This window comes from Diaphorina citri, unplaced genomic scaffold, assembly GCF_000475195.1.
Source record: "Diaphorina citri unplaced genomic scaffold, Diaci psyllid genome assembly version 1.1 scaffold900, whole genome shotgun sequence".
Taxonomy (NCBI): Eukaryota; Metazoa; Arthropoda; class Insecta; order Hemiptera; family Psyllidae; genus Diaphorina; species Diaphorina citri.
In genome coordinates, this window is record NW_007378331.1 from 57,338 (window position 1) to 80,003 (window position 22,666).

The 22,666-nt window shown below is 39.1% G+C and overlaps 1 protein-coding gene across 1 annotated transcript in view; it reads right to left on the reverse strand.

Moving 5' to 3' along the window:
- Nucleotides 1–1,011: 1,011 nt before the first annotated feature.
- Nucleotides 1,012–22,666, reverse strand: part of LOC103512936 (insulin-degrading enzyme) — a 37,655-nt gene continuing 16,000 nt past the window's right edge. The window contains exons 2-14 of the mRNA XM_017445611.1: nt 17,565–18,199; nt 11,678–11,780; nt 10,890–11,209; nt 9,060–9,178; nt 7,705–7,764; nt 6,947–7,118; nt 6,163–6,279; nt 4,652–4,864; nt 3,988–4,099; nt 3,434–3,563; nt 3,080–3,242; nt 1,634–1,843; nt 1,012–1,173 (exon numbers count right to left, since the gene is read on the reverse strand). Of these exons, the coding sequence (XP_017301100.1) occupies nt 1,012–1,173; nt 1,634–1,843; nt 3,080–3,242; nt 3,434–3,563; nt 3,988–4,099; nt 4,652–4,864; nt 6,163–6,279; nt 6,947–7,118; nt 7,705–7,764; nt 9,060–9,178; nt 10,890–11,209; nt 11,678–11,780; nt 17,565–18,199 (2,516 nt within the window). The remainder of the gene's footprint in view (nt 1,174–1,633; nt 1,844–3,079; nt 3,243–3,433; nt 3,564–3,987; nt 4,100–4,651; nt 4,865–6,162; nt 6,280–6,946; nt 7,119–7,704; nt 7,765–9,059; nt 9,179–10,889; nt 11,210–11,677; nt 11,781–17,564; nt 18,200–22,666) is intronic.

Here is a 22,666-nt window from a genome sequence, read left to right on the forward strand (position 1 = left end):
ATCTTAAGGCCTCAAAAAACTAATTCTCTTCAGTGGATGGTAATTGTCCTCACGAGGATAAGTGTACCTCACCCCCACACCCGACTCGGCCACGGAGGTTGCTTCAATTAAGCTTGATTCACACTATAGTGCTAGTCAAGGTCCAGTCACGGTCCGGTAACGGTCCGATCAAAAGATTGAGTATAGCTTGATTCACACTATAGTGCCAGTCAAGGTCCAGTCACGGTCCGGTAACGTTCCGATCAAAAGATTGAGTATTCACACTATCGTTCAAGCAACGTTCATGCTTCGGTCATTTTTCTTTCATTTCTAGTTGGTCTGAACGAAGGAATGTTGATCGTTGCTTGATCGCTGCCTATTCACACTATAGTGCCAGTCTCGCTCCGGTCACGGTCCAGTTTCGGTCCGATCAAAAAGATTCGTCGCGAGAATGTTCCAAATTTTGACTGTGAGCTGACCGTTACCGTACCTTGACTAGAACGTCTAGTGTGTACACTCGCATTTACTTGCCTTCAACAATCATTTGATCGGACCGTTACTGGACCGTGACTGGACCTTGACTGGCACTATAGTGTGAATCAAGCTTTAGCCTTGAGGGTTCCTACTAATCGTTCAGACTCTCGGTATAGTTTCTCTTCTAAAAAAAAAAAGTTCTACTTGATACCTGATAGTGTGTGCTCATCAGGTATTAGGTAGACCTGACAGGCGGACCTGATCAGGTGTATCTGTCAGGTCTACCTGATAGTGGGTGGATGGGCTAAAATACTTACTGGTTTCAGGTCAGGTTTGATAGAGGGAACTGTAACTGCTAAGTTCCCAAAAGTGAAGAGAGAAGGAAGACAGGATAGGAGAAAGCCAGCTGTTCCAAGAACGAACCTTATATGTTTAGAATAAAATCCACCCCAGATGGGAATCGAACCCGCAACCTAGTGCTTACAAGGCAGACACATTACTCTCCAAGCTAACTAGGCTGGTAGACAATGAATTCTATTTAGGGTTCCAGAAAGAACTTTACATTTGACTCATCACAAAAGTAATGACAGTAAGCCAGCAGTGTTTCAGGTCAACAATTTGGTTTTCTTCGTCCGATAGGGTACCGGCACCTCCGGGGGCTTTGGATATTAAATGTACCGCCAGCTTATGTCTGAAAGGGGCGTCCTTTGCTAGCAAATCCTGTGGAGTAACAGAATGTGTCCCGGTTTTAATAATGAGAAAGTCAGCTCCCATGGCGTAGTGGTCACTGCACTCGCCTTGCACGCGGGAGACCCGGGTTCGATTCCCGGCGGGGTCAAGAAATTTAGAGATTCGGTAGAAGGAACTGGAACAACAGAGCGCTTATCGTTCTAAAATCGAAAGAGAAGGAAGACAGGTAGGGAAAGGCCAGCCGTTCCGAGAACGAACCTTAACTGATTATGATAAAGTTCGCTCCAGGCGGGAATTGAACCCGCGACTTACCGCTTACAAGCCGGGCGCACTACCCTCCAAGCTAATGGCTTGAAAAGGATGTGGTCAAATTCTCTAAAAACTTTCTGATTTGAATGTCTGATCTTCGCCTCTCTGATTTCAATGAGCTTCGCCCGCGACTTAGCGCTTAGACCCACGGCAACTTTCTTATTTTAAAGGTCTCACTTACGTCATAAAACTTGAGCACATTCTCCTTGGTAACGGACTTGAGGTAGGCCACTTCAATGTTGGCCCGGTCAAAGTTATACTGTTGGGTTGTAATCTCCAGCCAGAATCTTGAGGATAGGCCGGAGAGTTTCTTGGGTTTCTCCAATCTCTGCGCACTCAACGCTTCCTTGTGACTCTGGAACTCTTCATCTGGCATGTTGCTGATCAGATCCTGAGGACAGACAGCAAGGGGATGGGGTCATGAGCACATTTCAAAAATGACCTACCAAAAAAGAAGGAATGAGTCTGAAACTGAACAACTTCAAACAAAATAATACCAGTCAAGTAACCAATACACTTAAATGTATTTATTACTTTTCCATCAAGGAAACTGTAACAATGAAGGGCTTATCATCCCGAAATCGAAGAGAGAAGGAGGACAGAATAGGAGAAAGCCAGCCGTTCCGAGAACGAACATTATCCCATCAGGATAAAATCTACCCCGGGCGGAAATCGAACCGCGGCCTAGCGCTTACAAGGCAGACGCGCTACCAACTAAGCTAACTAGGATGGCGGGGGTAGTGGGTTTGATCTATACCCAGGGCGAACTTTATCCTAAACAGGTAAGGTTCGTTCTCGGAACGGCTAGCTTTCTCATATATTGTATTCCTCTCTTCGATTTCATAACCATAAGAAGTCCATTGTTACACAGTCCCCTTTATCAAACCTCTTTAAAATAGAAAGGGTTATCATAAGCCGGATCAATAAAGTCATTTCTTACCTTCATTTGAGCAAGGAAAGCTTCAATCCTGCGAGCACATTTCAAAAATGACCTACCAAAAAAGAAGGAATGAGTCTGCAACTGAACAACTTCAAACAAAATAATACCAGTCAAGTAACCAATACACTTAAATGTATTTATTACTTTTCCATCAAGGAAACTGTAACAAGCACTTTTCAAAAATGACCTACCAAAAAAGAAGGAATAAGTCTGAAACTGAACAACTTCCAACAAAATAATACCAGTCAAGTAACCAATACACTTAAATGTACATATTTATTACTTTTCCATCAAGGAAACTGTAACAATGAAGAGCTTATCATCCCGAAATCGAAGAGAGAAGGAGGACAGAATAGGAGAAAGCCAGCCGGAGAAACGAACATTATCCCATCAGGATAAAATCTACCCCGGGCGGAAATCGAACCGCGGCCTGGCGCTTACAAGGCAGACGCGCTACCAACTAAGCTAACTAGGATGGCGGGGGTAGTGGGTTTGATTTATACCCAGGGCGAACTTTATCCTAAAACAGGTAAGGTTCGTTCTCGGAACGGCTAGCTTTCTCATATATTGTATTCCTCTCTTCGATTTCATAACCATAAGAAGTCCATTGTTACACAGTCCCCTTTATCACACCTCTTTAAAATAGAAGGGGTTATCATAAGCCGGATCAATAAAGTCATTTCTTACCTTCATTTGAGCAAGGAAAGCTTCAATCCTGCTGTCTACAAACAGGGGATGTTTGTCTGACTGGACTATAATTCGGAGCCCTTGAACACCAGATGACTTTCTAATACCGCTCACTACAATATAGCCTAGTTGTTCCTGAAAAAGAGATATAACATGTATTTCACTCAGTGAAGACAACCTCCGTGGTCTAGTGGGCATAAGGCCAGCCACTCACTATCAGGTAGACCTGATGGTACATCTGATCAGGTCCGCCTGTCAGTGTCAGGTCTACCTGAAGGTGTGTGTGCTCATCAGGTATCAGACAGGTGGACCTTTCCAGCCGTACCTGTCAGGTTTACCTGATAGTGGGTGTGCTCATCAGGTATCGGGTAGAAGAGTTCTAAAAGTACATTATCCCTGAGTTCCTGCACCCCACACTGGTAGTACGCCTCTATACAGGAGCTCTTGTGAACCGCGTTCTGAGTCTCATATACCAGGTTCGATTCTGTGGAGGACAAAACTTTAAAATTAGAACTTTGAATATCAAGGTGTACCCACTACTTAGCCTCGTCTGTGGTTGAGTGGAAGAGTTCCTATTTGGAGAATTTCGTCACATTACATAAAGCCATAAAAAAGGGGTTTTCATGGGACTTTGGGTAATAAAAAAATCGATGTCGATCGAAGGGCGGTCGACTATGTTTGGACACACCTCAAAAATTGAAAACTTTATACTTACTTTCAGGTATTTTGATTTCCCGGAATCTAAGTAGTTGATACCAGGACATTGAAAACTTTATATGAAACTTAAAGGTGTGTCCACACATAGTCGACTGTCGTTGATCGATGTGATTTTATTGAGGATCGATGTCGATCGAAGGCCGGTCGACTATGTTTGGACACACCTCAAAAATTGAAAACTTTATACTTACTTTCAGGTATTTTGATTTCCCGGAATCTAAGTAGTTGAGAGGGTAGCAGGGGTTTGGCTTTGAGCTTGGTCTGAAGTTTTTCCTCCAACATCTTCACTATGCTTAGCCCTACCTGGAATTGTAAACGTAAAGAGAAAGATTTTGACGTATCATTCATGTTAAACAACGCCGAGCGTGGTTACAGACGCTATTTCTGAGTTCTACAGTTTACTGAATAAATAATTTACTTGGAAAACTAACCCGTCCAGGTAACTTGGAAAGTAGCTCGCCTGTCTTGTAAGCGTTAGGTAGCGAGTTAGATTCCCGCCCAGGGGCGGACGCTATCCTAAACAAATGACGTTTGTTATCGGAACGGCTGGTTTTCTCCTACACTATCTTCCTTCTCTTTTTATTTCGGGACGATAAGACCTCCGTTATTAAAGTTCCCTCTATGAAACCTCTTAGAAAAAATGAACTCTTGAGTGGAAGGTAACCACTAGACAGGGTTCTCTACCACCTAACCCTTGAAGCTCTATTATTGTGTGATCAAATTCTCAAATAAATGAGGATAAAATTCCATGCCTCGGCTGAGATAGAACCCACACCCTCCTATTTACCAGGCAAGCGTCTTGACCACTACGTTTCTGAGACGTAATATTAATTGTAATAAGCAAGCTATAGTTACCTGTTTGTTAGCATTGCCATGGATCAACGCCTCAATGAACATCTTGGAGAGTAGATCATGCGAGAATTCTACCAGCTTCTCCCTCGTGATTCCGTCCAGAGATTCTAGTAGTTCTGTTTTACTCCAAGCTCTCTCGAACAAGCACAAGGAAATACTGTAGATGGCGTGCTGATAGGGCTGTTCTGCTTCGAAATTCTTCAGACCTCGGTAATACTGGAACAGAATAAGAATATTAGTGTTTATTTATACTGTTCGCATAGGACTTTACTTCAGCTGTAGGCTACTACTATTACTTGTGGTCAAATTCTTAAATTATATCGAGGATAAAATTTCATACCTCAGCTGGGATGGAACCCGCACCCTCCAGTTTACCAGGAGAGCATCTTGACCACTACACCACCGAAGCAAATTTACTAAGTATTCCGTGTCCCCTAGAGTCTACCGAAGTCGATCGACATCACTTGGAACCCGTATAAACATAAACTACTACATATGTAACTGGTGGTCAAATTCTTAAATTATATTGAGGATGAAATTTCATACCTCAGCTGGGATGGAACCCGCACCCTCCAGTTTACCAGGAGAGCATCTTGACCATTACACCACCGAAGCAAATTTAATAAGTATTCCGTGTCCCCTAGAGTCTACCGAAGTCGATCGACATCACTTGGAACCCGTATAAACTACATATGTAGGATCAAAGGATTTTGGTGAAATGAAATATTTGACTTCTTCTTACCTGTTCCTTGATAATTTCATATCGCTTAGGATCTATATGATTGCTGAAGTCAGCCAGTTTATCCAGAACCTTACTCAACAACACTGACTGCTTGTGACTATACCCGCTGATACCTAGCTGAAATCAGAACAATACAAAGCAATAATTAGATCATTACTTTTCAGAACAATACAAATCGGTAAAATGGTTAGATTTATCAAATATACGAGACCTAGTTTAGACTGCTGGGGTAAGGCCAGCCACTCACTGTCAGGTAGACAGGTACACCTGATAAGGTCCGCCTGTCAGGTCTACCTGATATTTAATTAGATCATTCCTTTTCAGAACAATACAAATCGGTAAAATGGTTAGATTTATCAAATATACGAGACCTTGTTTAGACTGCTGGGGTAAGGCCAGCCACTCACTGTCAGGTAGACAGGTACACCTGATAAGGTCCGCCTGTCAGGTCTACCTGATATTGATAGTGTGAGTACTCATCAGGTATCAGATAGACCTGACAGACGGACCTTTTCAGCCGTAGCTGTCAAGTCTACCTGATAGTGTGTAACTGGCCCAAGGGACTTTTCAGTCCTAATTGGGCAAGATAAACAAGGTATATTCATTCTATTGTATTCTTAAGACCTTAGCAGTTACATATACAGTTAAATGGTGACCCCTTAAAAAAGTACCTACATTAGTAATATTGGTATAAACAGTGTTTTTTTTTTATTTATTTACATATGTAGGATCAAAGGATTTTGGTGAAATGAAATATTTGACTTCTTCTTACCTGTTCCTTGATAATTTCATATCGCTTGGGATCTATATGATTGCTGAAGTCAGCCAGTTTATCCAGGACCTTACTCAACAACACTGACTGCTTGTGACTATACCCGCTGATGCCTAACTGAAATCAGAACAATACAAATCAAAAATTAGATCATTCCTTTTCAGAACAATACAAATCGGTAAAATGGTTAGATTTATCAAATATGTGTTGTTGTTGTTGTTGTTGTTGTTATCTAATGCTTGAGATTGACTATTATGTCATTTTTCTCCTTGCGTCCCAATATTTGGATACACCTAGCTGAAATCAGAATAACACAAAGCAATTATTAGATCACTGCTTTTATGTGTTAGATTATACAATATAAATCAAGTACTTGAACTAGAAGGACGAAAATTTTGACGGTGTTAAGTACACTTAAATGCTTGTCACAAATGTCTTTCCTTACTTAATACACCTAATGGCCAAGTTCCCCACAATTAAAAACACATTTTATAATCTTTGGAAATGGACTTGAACCATCAACTTCCCTAATCCGCAAGAACATACTATTACCTATAAGTCTATATGTCTGGTTGGGAGAAGTGTATCACTGCAACGTTTTTGGATCTATTTTAGAATAAAATATACCTTGTTTATCCTGCTGGGATAGGACTGAAAAGCCTCAAACCCCCGCAGTCTGACCAAGGTCTCATATATTTTGACATATTATGGGGTATATATGTATATTACGATTAGAGTAAATGAAGACCCCGATTAATTAGAAAAAAAAAAATCTTTAACTCACCATCATTCCATACTTGGTATTACTCAAGTCCCAGGCCAGACCAGCTAGCTTAGCGTCGTACGAATACTCATTGAGTGCATCCTTGAATAAACTGATGAACAGATGAGTCATGTTGGTACACTCGGGATCCAGGTACGCATACGGACTGATGAATTCGAACGATGCGTTCAACCTAGGAATAATAAAAACGGAATAGGTAAGTATCTTGTTTGTGACCTTGTTTGTTATGGTTAGTCTGCGGAAGTAAAGGGTCTTTTCAGTCTCATTCTGGCAGGATAAACAAGGTATATTCTATTCTCCTTTATTTTATACTATCAAAATGAGACTGAAATTTTGTCCATACAAAGCGACATTCACAAAAATAATGGTACTAAATATCAATTTCACTTGCATTTTTTCTCTCTCTTTAAGGCGAAAAGAGGTTTGATAGAGGGAACTGTAACAAGGGAGGTCTTACAGTCCCCCAGGTCAAAAGCGAAGGAGGACAGGATGGGAGCTACAAGGTAGGCGCGCTACTTTCCAAGCTGACTAGAGTGGCAGACAATGAGTTTGATTTAGGGGGTATTTCAGAAAGAATCCTTAAACACCCTGTAAGTATGTATACTTACTTTAGTACGCGATATTCATCATGTTGTTTATGCCAGGCGCGGATCAAGGGGCTAATACAGGATGGTCTCATGTTGAACCCGCGACCTAGCGCTTAGCTACCTAGAGAGGCAGTATTCTACCTTAATGAACACCTTGTATAAGTTACTTACTTGGGTACGCGATATTCATCATCCTGTTTATGCCAGGCGCGGATCAAGGGGCTATTATACCTTTAGGAGTGAGCTATTCATTTCTAACGAAAGTCACAACTTTGGGTCGGGGTTGTGTTTTTTTGGGTCTTTTGGGTCACTAGGAAGCTATTTGCTATGAAAACCCATTTGGATATTTATATATTTTTTTCCTTAATAGGTTTGATGGAGGGAATAGTAACTACCTACTGAGCTCCCTTATAGTCCCGAAATCGAAGAGAGAGGACAGGATAGGAGAAAGCCAGCCGTTCCTAGGACGAACCTTGTGTTTAAGATAAATTCCGCCTCGGCCGGGAATCGAACTCGCGACCTAGCGCTTACAAGGCAGGCGAGCTACTATCCAAGCTACAGACAAATCTACAATTTAAAACTAGGCTGGTCATTAGGAGTGACTAAGAAAAATGAACTAATAATAAATAAAAAAACAACTTGGTGCAGCACTCACCTATGTTGATGTCCAATGCAGCAGCTGACTTGTCAGTTGCAGGATCACTGATCAGCAAAACAATGAGTCATGTTGGTACACTCGGGATCCAGGTACGCATACGGACTGATGAATTCGAACGAGGCGTTCAACCTAGGAATAATAAAAACGGAATAGGTAAGTATCTTGTTTGTGACCTTGTTTGTTATGGTTAGCCTGCGGGAGTAAAGGGTCTTTTCAGTCTCATTCTGGCAGGATAAACAAGGTATATTCTATTCTATCTCCTTTATTTTATACTATCAAAATGAGACTGAAATTTTGTCCATACAAAGCCACATTCACAAAAATAATGGTACTAAATATCAATTTCACTTGCATTTTTTCTCTCTCTTTAAGGCGAAAAGAGGTTTGATAGAGGGAACTGTAACAAGGGAGGTCTTACAGTCCCTCAGGTCAAAAGCGAAGGATGACAGGATGGGAGCTACAAGGTAGGCGCGCTACTTTCCAAGCTGACTAGAGTGGCAGACAATGAGTTCGATTTAGGGGGTATTTCAGAAAGAATCCTTAAACACCCTGTAAGTATGTATACTTACTTTAGTATGGGATATTCATCATCTTGTTTATGCCAGGCGCGGATCAAGGGGCTAATACAGGATGGTCTCATGTTGAACCCGCGACCTAGCGCTTAGCTACCTAGAGAGGCAATATTCTACCTTAATGAACACCTTGTATAAGTTACTTACTTGGGTACGCGATATTCATCATCCTGTTTATGCCAGGCGCGGATCAAGGGGCTATTATACAGGATGGTCGGGTGAGGGGATATATCAGGGTCGGAGGGTAACAGGCTGAAGTCAGTGGCGATGAATTCGTTAGGAGAAGGCTATTATACAGGATGGTCGGGTGAGGGGATATATCAGGGTCGGAGGGTAACAGGCTGAAGTCAGTGGCGATGAATTCGTTAGGAGAAGGCAGATGAAACGCGTCGTTCGAACTCACGTTCGTCCATTTCTGAAAATAAATCCAATTATTTTTCATTTATTTATTAATATTTATAGTGTGACAACATTGATTTTTTTTCTTTAATTTATTTAATGAAACAAATGTCACTAATTCATTCATTATTATTATTTTTGCCAACCATCTTCGAGCAGACAAAGAAGCGAAAAAGCCCACTCGAGCCTTGCAGGCTCCACCCACTCCCGTACAGTCCTTAGTGACCATGTTCAAATTTCCAAGTAAATTAGAGCTATAATTTCTTTGCACGTAGAACCTGAAAATGTAGAATAGGTCATTTAAAAATGTGAATTTACATGATAAGTCCCATGTTTACTACTTTTATTATTATTAGTAAGGCTTCTCCTATAAACTATTTTACTTAAGTTATATATAAAAATGGATACTTACGAGTAGTTTTGTATATCCCGACTCGGAGCTTCGTCTATTTCATGGACATTTTCAAGGGAAAATGTTTATGAAATAGACGAAAGTAAAATAGTATTTACAAAGGATGTAAAAATTAAATCAGCAAAACTTTCATGCCATTCTGCAGCTCCAAACCCCGATACTCTCGTTTGTCGAACTCTGACTTGACTATGTTGTTGACTCGAGCCTTGCAGGCTCCACCCACTCCCGTACAGTCCTTAGTGACCATGTTCAAATTTCCAAGTAAATTAGAGCTATAATTTCTTTGCACGTAGAACCTGAAAATGTAGAATAGGTCATTTAAAAATGTGAATTTACATGATAAGTCCCATGTTTACTACTTTTATTATTATTAGTAAGGCTCCTCCTATAAACTATTTTACTTCAGTTATATATACATAAATATAAAAATGGATACTTACGAGTAGGTTTTTATATACCGACTCGGAGTTTCGTCTATTTCATGGACATTTTCAAGGGAAAATGTTTATGAAATAGACGAAAGTAAAATAGTATTTACAAAGGATGTAAAAATTAAAAAAAAAAAATGAACTAATAATAAATAAAAAAAAAACAACTTGGTGCAGCACTCACCTATGTTGATGTCCAATGCAGCAGCTGACTTGTCAGTTGCAGGATCACTGATCAGCAAAACCGAAAAAGCCAGGATGTACGGTCGTTCTCTCGGTCGATAACCCGTCTAAATACTAACCACAAGCAATGTTGCTTAACTTCAGTGATTCATGGGGAAGGCGTCTAAAGTGCTAATATCGCTGGCTATCAGGACAATGCATCCCACTTTTAACGTTAGAGAATGACATGGGGATTAACCCCACCCTAGATCAAAAATTATGTCCTCATTGTTAATTTTATTCTTATCACAATTATGTAAACATTTCCTTGTAAACAAAGTTTAATTAAATAGTTTAATAATAGCAAAACTGTAAATGAGAAAGCATCTTACCGTCAACTGTTCCTCAGACATGGGTGAAAAAGCCAGGATGTACGGTCGTTCTCTCGGTCGATAACCCGTCTAAATACTAACCACAAGCAACGTTGCTTAACTACGGTGATTCATGGGAAAGGCGTGTAAAGTGCTAATATCTCTGGCTGTCAGGACAATGCATCCCACTTTTAACTTTAGAGAATGACATGGGGATCAACCCCACCCTAGATCAAAAATTATGTCCTCATTGTTAATTTTATTCTTATCGAAATTATGTAAACATTTCCTTGTAAATAAAGTTTGATTAAATAGTTTAATAATAGCAAAACTGTTAATGAGAAAGCATCTTACCGTCAACTGTTCCTCAGACATGGGCTGTCTGGTATACTTGGTCCCGTACCACGGCTCTACCTTGTCACACAGAGGTTCAAACTGTTTGGCCACCAGAGCCAGACGCATGTTATCAGGTCGCAGTCTATTCAACAGGTCACTTATCAGGTCTGGTTTGTACTCGGTTAGCATGTAGGGGGCCACTAGGATCTCGTTGAGGGGATACAGATGTAGGTTGGAACACAAGGAGGAGACGTAGGACGAGGGCTTCTCCTTCTCCTTGAATCGGAACTCGATGTCCAGGATTTCCTTGTACTCCTTGAAGATCCACTCTTGAGGACCTGGAATTGAGAAAGGAGTGAGTTCTTGTTTTAGGTTTGAATTTGATTTAGTTTGACGCAGTAAACTGCAAACGAATATGTGTAATATTGGAAAAAAAAAATCCCAAAATAATTATTTTTCAACACATAAAAACTTGAGTAAAAAAAAACAGCTAAGAATAAAATAAATGTCTTGGCGCCCCGAAAGTAAAGAGAGAAGGAAGACAGGATAGGAGAAAGCCAGCCGCTTCGAGAACAAACTTAATCTGTTTAGGATTTAGTTGGCTCCGGGCGGGAATCAAACCCACTACCTAGCACTTACAAGAGAAACGCGCTACCAACCAAACCAACTAGGCTGGCTTTGCTATCTTTATTATCTACCGGTTAGGTTGGTAATAAAGTACTCCGAGAACAAACATTGTCTATTTAGGATTTATTTCACCCCAGGTGGGAATCGAACCCGCGACCTAGCGCTAACAAGTTTCTTACCTTGGTCATGAATCAGTTTGATATATTGAAATAAAAGCTCCACAATATCATCAGCATGATTGATTCCGTCCAGTGTCAGATCCACAGTAACAGGATAATGATACTAGGTACCTACATAATTCTGGCATGCTTAAGCAATACAAACTGTAGTGGGTCACAGAAATACAGAATAACCACAAAAATATAAGCATGGAACTCAGATAGAATGGGAAGAAGGGTTGTTCAATTTAAATATACTTAGAGCTCAAACATACTTATGGCTCAAAAAAGGTAGGTAGGTACTTGGTTTAGTTTAAAGTATAAATTACATCAGATATGTCTTCATGTTATCAAAGCAAAAGTTGAGAATGGAAATGGACCCCTCTAAATTGACCCACAGATTCAAGAAAAACTATCACATCCAGTTACAAAACTTTGTTACCATACTCACAAATTGTAACTCCTTATTACCATGCCTGCTGCTCTTATCTTTTTTTTCTGATAAGCAATTTTTTTCCCAAACTTCACATCAAATCTTTTTTTTTTTTTTTTTTTTTTTTTTTTTTTTTTTTTATTTTTAACACTATAAAAAGTTGTCCACACTTCTTTTTTATTTCAATTTCATTAAAATAACTTTTTTTCACTTTTTTATAGTTGGTAAATCAAGGTTTAAAAACTAGTCTTGAAAAAAATTAAATATTGGAAAAACAGCAGAAAACAGATTGACGGTCTTGTCAACTCGGAATCTAAACTCAAACTAAACTGTTTTTTACAAACACTCCGACTACTTCGAGAACTGGAACTGGACTTGTGGACTTTTTGCCTGCGTTACAGTCATGAATATTGTTTGTTACTGATTTGTTGTTGTTGTCGCTGATTTGTGATTATCATTATCGAGGGGTATGACGTCGGAGCTTGGGGCATACCCCGGGAAGGGCAGGGCAGGGCAGAGGCAGGTTTCCCCTAGACCCTAGACCTTGGTGTTGACTTGTTGACTTTGTTGTTGGGATCTTTCAAGATATGTCATCTCTTGTAAATAACAGATACATAATTTATTTATTGCAATTTTCATTTTATTTTTAGTCTTGGGATTTGAGTTTTCTTTAGTGACAATAGGAAATTAGGACTTGTGTAGTTTTCTTCAATGATGATAGGAAATTATAGGATTGTTGTTGTTGTTGTTGTTGTAGCGGCTTTAGCTTTCGCCGAATGGCGATAGCAGAATAAAGAAAAGATGTCTTTTTGTATCTGCTATACACCGGGGTGATGGTCTCTAGCTCTAGCCATGTTAAATTGGCTGGCTCGTCCTGAACCGCAGTCAACCATCGTGAGGACTTGTGCTTGGTCTTTAAAAGCAGAGAGAACCCTTTGAGGAACTGCCAGCTTGCTAGGCTGGATAGGGTTAGCTGTTTTCCTCCCTGTTTAAAGTCCCACAGCCAGATGCTAGTCTTCTCTCTGTCTAACATTCCCTAAACAGACAGTTGTCCCCTAGCCTGGTCTACCCTTTAAACATGGTCTACCAGTATACCTAATGGTGACGCTTTGTTGATGATGTGGATAATGTACAGCATACTCTGTTAATAATAAGTTAGTTGGAACCATATACCTCTACAAAATAGTAGTTAGGTACCAAAGCACAGATACTTACCTTGTCCAGTTTAGATAAATTCTACAAACAGTCTCTTTCCTGAGTAGATGGTAACATTTCAATGAGGTTATTGATACAGTCTTTATAAACATTACAAGTTATACAGTGTTTATTGATAATATTTTTAGAATCTAAAAATGAATTATTTTAACAGGTATTGTTATTAAGTATCAAAATGACACATTGAGACAATGTTAACTACCAACAGGCATTTCACGGAAATTATTGGGTTTTGAGTGATTCACCCAATAGCCATTGAAAGTTATCCTGCAAAATCTTTCCAAGAACATACATTCATTCAGGATAAAATCCAAACTAGGCAGGAATCAAACCCATAGCCTAGCACTTGCAAGGCAGACTCACTACCAACCAAGCTAACTAGGCTGGCCGCAAGTCATTATGTACCATTTTGAAAGCTTAACATACTCTATTTACTAGTGTTTAGGGCTGAAAAATTCATTATGATAAAGAAATTTGAATCTGTACAAAATTAACGGACTCACCATTTTTCTTTCACCTGATTTTAGTAACTTAACTAGAAAATGCTTATCAGTTCTTTGTTACTGAACTTTTTCACAGTAGCTGCCTTATGAATTAAAATCAAAAGAAATTCAACTTACAAATGATATTAATATCTTATCTTCAATGGAACTTGGTTATCAGTGGGTTATCTTGGTTATCAGTAGAATAGTTGCTAGTTGCTATGCTAGTGACAGTTAGTTAAGCTGTCAGCAGAGAGTATGGTAATGGCCGAATGGCGTGACAAATGGCAAAAAATATAAAAATAAATGACATCAGGCTCACACCTGGTAAATCTGTTGAAATTACTTATGTGGGTAATTGATTTTCAGTTGTACTTATGAAGGAAACTCAGGAAAACTTCAAAAAATCACAAGCCACAAGTAAAAGTAAAATATTATCACATTTTCTTACAAACCACAACCACAAACTAAAAAGAAAAGTGAGAGAGCAAAGAGCTCTTTTTGATTTTTGAAAGTTTTTTCTCTGTTGCGCGAAAAACTCTTCATTTGAGGAAGCAGCAAATCCGTATTTTAGGAAGTCCCATCAAATCAAAGCCCGCGCGTTTAAAAATTTGAAGTGAACCAAAAAAAAACTGAAGTCAGAGTCAGAGACGATAACACCAGTTTCCCACGAATCACTGAGGCAAAGTAACGTTGTACGTGGTTGGTATCTGAATGGGTCAACATCATCACGGCAAAAATCAAAAGTAGATACCTATACTTTTGGCTATTCCCGACCCGACCCCACTCAAACTGAGTGCGATCAAGTTGCCCTGAGAAAGTGAGCTCTTGAAAAAGAATCTCGAGAAAGAAAAGCGAAGAGTTTTTCCTTTTTTTTTAATGAACATTTTTTTGTTTATTTATTTTATAGTTTTTTTTTTTCTAAGCGCTTTAACAATAATGCTTATGAGCATGTCGTTGGCGCTGAATTTTTATTGCGTATAAAAAGTAGGTAAAAATGCTCTAAATCTTTCTCTACCCTCCGCAATCTTCGTCTTCCTTTACCCTCTCTTTCTTCCTAAATTCTCTAAGGGAGGGGAAGATATTACAGAGGGGAACTTCTCCCCCTGTTTTGATCCCCTCTTACGCCTCGTTGCATAAATCTACATAAAATTTCGTATTAGTTTTTCGGGGAGGAAGGAAGCTAAGCATGGAAGTAGGGTAACTGCTCCGATATGTAGGACCCGGCATCAATGAGAAAACAATTAGTGATAGGGTGTCACTAGTTAGGGTGGAAGAACTCTATTATTGGGTTACTTCCCCTGATTTAGTGCTATATTATACTGTCGAGCTTCCCGACTCAGTCATTCGATTGGACTTCCGGCATCCTATTTTTTTTTCTCAGTCTATGTCCCTAAGACATTGTCCCTTTCGTCTGCTATCTTGAGACACGCTCCTACCTAATTCAGCTAGAACCGTTCTCCCACCGTGCTCGTAGGTACACCCTGTAAGTAAAATGGCCTCATTATATTGCAAACTTGTTGAGACACCCTGTACGTAAAATGGCCTCATTATATTGCAAACTTGTTGAGACACCCTGTATGTAAAATGGCCTCATTATATTGCAAACTTGTTGAGATACCCTCTATGTAAAATGGCCTCATTATATTGCAAACTTGTTGAGACACCCTGTAGGTAAAATGGCCTCATTATATTGCAAACTTGTCGAGACACCCTGTATGTAAAATGGCCTCATTATATTGTAAACTTGTTGCGACACCCTGTATGTAAAATGGCCTCATTATATTGCAAACTTGTTTAGACACCCTGTAGGTAAAATGGCCTCATTATATGGCAAACTTGTTGAGACACCCTGTATTTAAAATGGCCTCATTATATTGCAAACTTGTTGAGACACCCTGTATGTAAAATGGCCTCATTATATTGCAAACTTGTTGAGAATTAAGAATATTAAGACTTAAGATACTCCTCATGTTTCCACCTCGTTACAGTTTCCACCATTTCGCACAGTTTTTTACTCCTTTTCGAAAGGCTTTTGCAAGCTCCAACAAAAACGAAAGGTCAAATCAAACAATCAATGTTCCGTCAGTATTCGGTTTTAGTTTTCAATCTATGAAAGCGATCAAAGCTGGCCTTTCAAAAGCATGGTATAGCAGAAAAGTAAAGAGAGAGAGAGAGAGAGAGAGAGAGAGAGAGAGAGACGGGTGAGACATCATCGGTAAAAACAACAAGGCCTGGTTTTTCAACCCGATGATGTCGGGGAAAGCGGTGGTTTAGTGTGACGCATTGTGAATTGTAATGAGTTTTGCCTGGTCCCTATATACCTAATATATCTATGTAGGTATACCGTCAAATATGTGATATTGCTGCAACCAAACCCCCGTTATATGCTCTTCCATCAAACCCTATCTAGCGTTCAATGTTTGCACAATAGATTTTGTCTTTGAGTGAACATAAGGCGAGAGAAAACCTAATGCCTAATATGAGAATGAGGGAAAGAGGGAAGAGAGAAAAGAGAAAGACAAAAAAAAGGAATAAAGAAGGATGAGGAAGAGGAGGAGAAGAAGAAAGAGGAGAAGTAGTAGAAGAAAAATAAGAAGTGAAAACTTGAAAAGAAAAAGAAGAGGAGATTGAAACTATTGAAAGCACTAAGGAGGAAGGAATGGTAAACAGTTCTTAGGTTCTTATATTTATTATTTTCGCCCTTAGGGAGTGGTCGTGTTGAATTGTTCGTATATGGCTCATAAATCTCAACATTGACGTGTGACGAAAGGTAATTTCATATTTTGCGTTCAAGTAAATAATTTATTAGGAAAGACTTTTGGGCAAGGGGGATACAATAAATTTGTGTAAGTACCTATAGGTAGCTATGTCACTAGGTATATTATAGTCGTTCAGTATTCAGATATTGAACAACTTATTTAGATGCGTTTTCCTCGAATGCTTTGACGGCTATTATCGTGAAAAATTACTATTATTTTGTATTTAGATGTAGGTATGAACACCCTGAAAAGGGTATTGACGCACCATAGGAGGAGGTAGGTAAATTTGAAGAAAAAAAAAAACTGAATTTTAAAATTTCTGGACATTTCTGGCAGTTGGTTACTGGGTTTTAAATTTTTAACAAAAAAAAAATAATAATAATAATAAAATAAATATTGCGTGAAAAAAGTATACTTAAACCAAAGGGGGGAATATCACATCTGAGATTTAAAATTTTTAAATTAATATATCTGCTCTCTTTCTTTCTGTAACCCTTCTTACATTTTAACCTCTTCTCCCTGTCATTCCACTCAAATAAACTATAGTCAGTACTTATTTTCTTAAAACTAAAATAAACGTATTTACAAGAAGTAAATCTAATGAGACAACTTAATTCTATGTATGAATCTAAAAATTAAATAATTAAAAAAGAGAATATAACCATCAGGGTTAATTCATAATAGGATAAATAAGTCTCTCGCTTGAGCACCGAAATAATGGAATTTAATAAATGGCACAGCTTTAAAGATGGCAGTAGGTTTCCTCAGTTCAATTCTACCAATTCATTTTGGAATTTCAAGTAGATATAGGTTTCTACTTATCTACTTTCTATCTCTACTAACTTAATATTTCATGGTTTTCCATGATAAATAATTCATTTAATATATTGCTCCACTCATCACAGAGATATAGTAGGTATTGTTCATTCAGTACCTAGAAGTAGTCCGCTAAGTCAGAGTCCTCCAGTTCACGACTTACGAATGAGAACATTATTGGTGATATACAAATTGATTACATGTTCCTCTCCAGTTTGGGATTCATCTTGGTTAGACATGGGATTACATACATCAATCTTATCATCGCTTTCCGAGTTGTTCAAACGGATTCGCTTCGGTTGAGGTTCAGAATCGTTGGAGTTTTCATTGCCACTAGAAGTTCCTGGTTGGTCAAAGTTATGGATTGTGTCGTTACTGGAGGTACTCTCGTTGGCCTCTGGGGACCAGGTGCTAGGCATAGTATCCTGGTCATGTAGGAAGCTCATGTCGGGACTTTGTGGAGCATGAACCTCTTCCTCTTCCTCATCGATCTCAATATTTTCCTGACGCTCATAGTTGGGTCGCAGGAACGGAATGGCCTGCTGTTGTGAATCTTTGAGGACTTGTGCGTTGAAGATTGTGGTGTGGACGGCGCCTGCCTCCGCTTGGTCCAGACTAGAAGCACACGAGGTTTGAGAAGTTTGCCGTGTCAGCTGAGTCTCGGAATAATCCCAGAACCCTGTCTGCCCTCGGCAGGGGATGTCAGCAGGGCGATGTGTAGCGTGTGAGGATTTAGACAGATTGGTGCGACACCAGAGGAAGCCCAGAACGAATACAGAGGTGGTCACTGCAATGATCAGCAACTGACCTAGCTGAGCAAACCGGATTGTGGGCTCTGAAAATGAAAAACAAAGAAAATGAACAATACCGGTACATCAAGCGTGCTGGGAAGCGCGAACGTCAAGAGTTCGAAACGCCGCGCCTCACCGCCCGGCCTATTAACACGAAATAGCGTTTCATTTCTAATGTTGCCACATTGCTACATCCTGTATTTTATTTCATTTTTAATACCTACCTGTTTTTCCTTTTTTTTTATGAAAAAAGAAGGATGGAGATCAAAATGATCTGTATCTATGTTCATGTTTCAGTTTCAGACAATAATAAAGACCGGTTGGCACTTCAAACTCTTGACGTTCAAGCGCCTCCCGAGACACTTGATTTTTATTTATTTATTTTCGACATGACTTTCTTATGGAAAGTGTGTGTGCGTTTTTTTTTCCAACTTACGTATGGTGTCCTAAATTATTCTCATTGCAATATCTTGGGCGTTTCTATATCTTTGATGCTCACCTCCCGCCACTCTCTTGATTCTGTTTGATGGGACTCGAACCTAAGAGTCACAGGCTGAATAGGCCAGACCATAATACCAGTAAGTTCTTCCTACACAACGCTCTACCACACAACCGCTCGTTCTGACGCCTCCTATAACTTGACTAATATGAGTAATTCCTTTTTAATTAATTTCTCAGCCTTAAAAAAAAATCTCCCATCTCTCATTCTTATCTCTCCCAATTCTTTCCTCCTATACCCCATTCTTTCCCTTTATCTCTTCCCCTCCTTCCCTCCCTATTTTTAGAGCTTAAAAAATAGGGCAAGGATAGGGTTCTAATCCCTAGCTGGGAGGGAAGGGGTAAAGCTTAGCTGTCTCTGACTAACAGGGAGCAAGGCAAAACTAAAAACTACTTGCATACATGCATAAATAGGTACATTCGAGGAGTAGGAACGTAGGTATAATATAGGTAAATACCTGTATTATAGATAGAAGTCTCCAGAGAATTTGCCGGGCTTAACCCTTAGAGATCATTTTGTATATTAGGCCCCTCACACACGGTAAGGTAGGTAATGAGGCCTGGACTGGGCAGGCCGTAAATGGCGTCGAAGGTCGGTAGAAGTAGAAGGGTTTTTTTAAAAAAATTAACCCTTGATTGGTGAGGTCTGGTCTGTGAGGCTGTTAGATCCTATCCAATCGATATTTATTTCTCGATTTTTCATAATTTATTTATAGTATTTTATAGGTACCTAGGTACATAGAATTAGCTAGGGTTAGGGTCTGACAGACCCACCCTGAAGTCAGAAAAAACTCACCAATTGAGGGTTAACAAAATTTTCGTTTTTTTTCCTTCTTTTTTATCTATGCTAATGTCTTCTCCTTCTCTTTTCTTTGTGAGCTTGAAAGTTTTTTTTTTCTTCTTTGCTATTTGGAATATTGAATTTTCCTTCTAATATGGAATTAGTTGAAAACATAGAAGAAGATGGAACATAAAAAAAACAAGTTCGTGTCTTTTTTTTCCTCTTGCAAGTTTGTGAAAGCGACTACTTTCTCCTTTTTCTATCCCATGTTTTCTCGTGAGTGACTTTTTTCGTCATCTCAGGGGATCTAAAGTACCTAGTCTTATCTATTATTTTGTTTCTGGAATTAGCTTGTTACCGTAAAAGGTTCTCTCTCTCTCTCTCTCTCTCTCTCTCTCTCTCTCTCTCTCTCTCTCTCTCTCTCTCTCTTTCTCTCTAATAATATCAACCAGGGTTAAAGAGTACCTATAGGTAATTCAGTAAAAATTAATGTGATCAAAACAGATCTCATCAGGATCGTCCTAAAAAATGTCTAAGGTACATACCTATATACATGAGTTGTGCAAATAGAGGTAAATAATGAAGATTTTAATTTTCAAGGTAGTTTTTCAATTGATGGTTCTCGGGAGCAAAATAATCGTAGGTAATAGAAGTAAAAAAAAAAAAAAAAAAAAAAAAACACCCCACACCCCCTTTTTCATTATTCTCTCTCTCTCTCTCAACCCAATATCTCGATTTAATTCCAAGACATTGAGAGATTGGAAATAACTTTTTCTCCTTCCCTCCCTCCCCTTCTCTTTCATCTTCTCCCTATCTTTTTTCTTTCTCTTCCCTTTTGAAATTTACCATTTTTCTCTCTCTTCCTCCCTCTATTTCCTTCTCTTTCATCTTCTCCCTATCTTTTTTCTTTCTCTTCCCTTTTGAAATTTACCATTTTTCTCTCTCTTCCTCCCTCTATTTCCTTTTACCTTCTCTCCAGGGCCGCATTTAGGGGGCGGGGCGAGGGGGCCCTGCCCCCCCCCTCGAGCTTCATTTTTATCCTTTACTGGACGTCAAGGTCCGAAAATATGGGGTCCAGGGGGCCCGGCCACCCCCCCCCTCCACTACGAGCTTAATTTTCCACTTGCACTGTGGGCCAGACTGCCAGACTCTGAAAATTTTGGAGCAGTGACATCACATCAGCGAGTGTGGATAATATCTGGATTTGTTACCGATAACTTGGAATGCACCAATTACCTGCCTACGTATGTAATGCTGAAGGGTGAATTTTATATAGAGGTAGGTTAATAGGTACTGGGAAATTTGAGACAGAAAAGGAGTGTCATCATAAAACATATACCTATATGTACCTACTTATTTTATAATTCCCACAATTCTCCAGAAATGAGAAAAGGATTTCATGAAAATTCTCGGAAAAAACAGCTCCTTTGAAAAGGAAAATCCAAAATGATTTTCGATCGTACATCTATGTATACCTACCTATGAATTCTATCAATTAGGTACTGCATAATTCTATTAGGAAGATCTAATCTCTGCATATCAGAAATTCAGATACTAGAAATACAGATATAACAGATCTACCGTATAGCTATACCTACTTAGTTATATTATAAGTAGGTTCATGTTTGTATGTTCTTACATGATACAGGATGGCTGCAAAATATTGAACCACTCAAAAATGATGCATGTTCTTCAAGGGTTTTTTGGCAATTGTAATCTCGAGGATGGTTTTATAAAATCTAGTAGACGATACAAAATGCGTTCTTCTTAGAAGATGTTTGCCCATTCTTCGATCCAAACAAAAATGGAATTCATGGAACAAAATATGTTTGCAGAAATTGTTTTATTTCATTTCAAAATTTCAATCCCTTGTCGAGAATTTTTCGAGTGGTTCACAAGTTCGCAATCACCCTGTACATAGGTATTATTCCTACCAGGCAAACCGCCCTGAGATGAAATGCTGGATGCATTTTCCCCAGACAGAAGAAGGAGGGGGGGCATTGCAGGAAAAAATCTTACACACAAAATGTCATATTCACACAAAATGCAATTCTTTCGACTCGTTGAACAATTGGGTCATTTCACTCTAGAAATCTCTCTCCCCCCCGCCCTTCCTATAGCGTACAGCAGCATTATTATTATTGTATTGTTCTTATATAAGCCCTCCGCTCCGAGTGGGGTGTGGTTTATAGTTTAGGCCTATTTCAGCCTATTTTATGCCTATTTAAACCTTTTAAAAAGCCTTTTCTACCTTTTTTAGCCTTATTTCCAGGCTGAGAACCCCGGTTTCTTCAAGAAGACGGCCTTCATAATCTGGACTACTGCGATGTCGGCTTAGAGGGAAAATAAACAGACAGACATACAGACAAACAAACAAACAAACAAACAAACAAACTAACAAACGAGCATGTTGTGTCCGTGAAATACCTAATGGATAATTTTCATAGAAACTTGAATATGAATGTTCCACATGACATACAAATTGGAGGTCGGCTTTGCAAGATACATTCGATAGGTCGTTTCGCCCCTTCAACGATCAAGATGTCAGGCGTGATTAATAGTGTGAAGGCAAAATGGGTTATTTCCCTTTTTTAATTTTTTTCTTTTTCCTCTCTAACTTTTAGAGGCCCTTTTTCTTCCTGTTCTCTCTCTCTCTCAACCCAATATCTCGATTTAATTCCAAGACATTGAGAGATTGGAAATAACTTTTTCTCCTTCCCTCCCTCCCCTTAGAGAGAGAGAGAGAGAGAGAGAGAGAGAGAGAGAGAGAGAGAGAGAGAGAGAGAGAGAGAGTGTTGAATCAATTAGGGGCGAGATACTAAATATAGGCCTCCACTTGCCTGATCTTTTTAGGAAATTTGTTTTCATCCCAACTGAGTCGAGAGTAATGATCCGAAAGTTTTTTTTTTAATTATTAGTTTATTAGATAGATATTATTTATTTTATTATTACCTATTATTATTTTTTTTTGCACAAAAATGACAATCATATAAAATTGTTACAAAAACTGTAGGCACAGCTTTTTGTCCAGGGGTGTCCGATATGCGAGTCTTTGACCCTATCTTGTATCTTCTACTCTTTTAAACTCTCGAAGTGTTTCTTGATAATTAAGAGAAAGAGGGAGAGGGAGAGAGAGAGAAAGAGAAAGAGAGAGTTAGAGAGAGAGAGAGAGGAAGAGAGAGAGAAATTCCAGAATCCTAACAATAGGTTATAGTCTATCCGTTGCAGATAT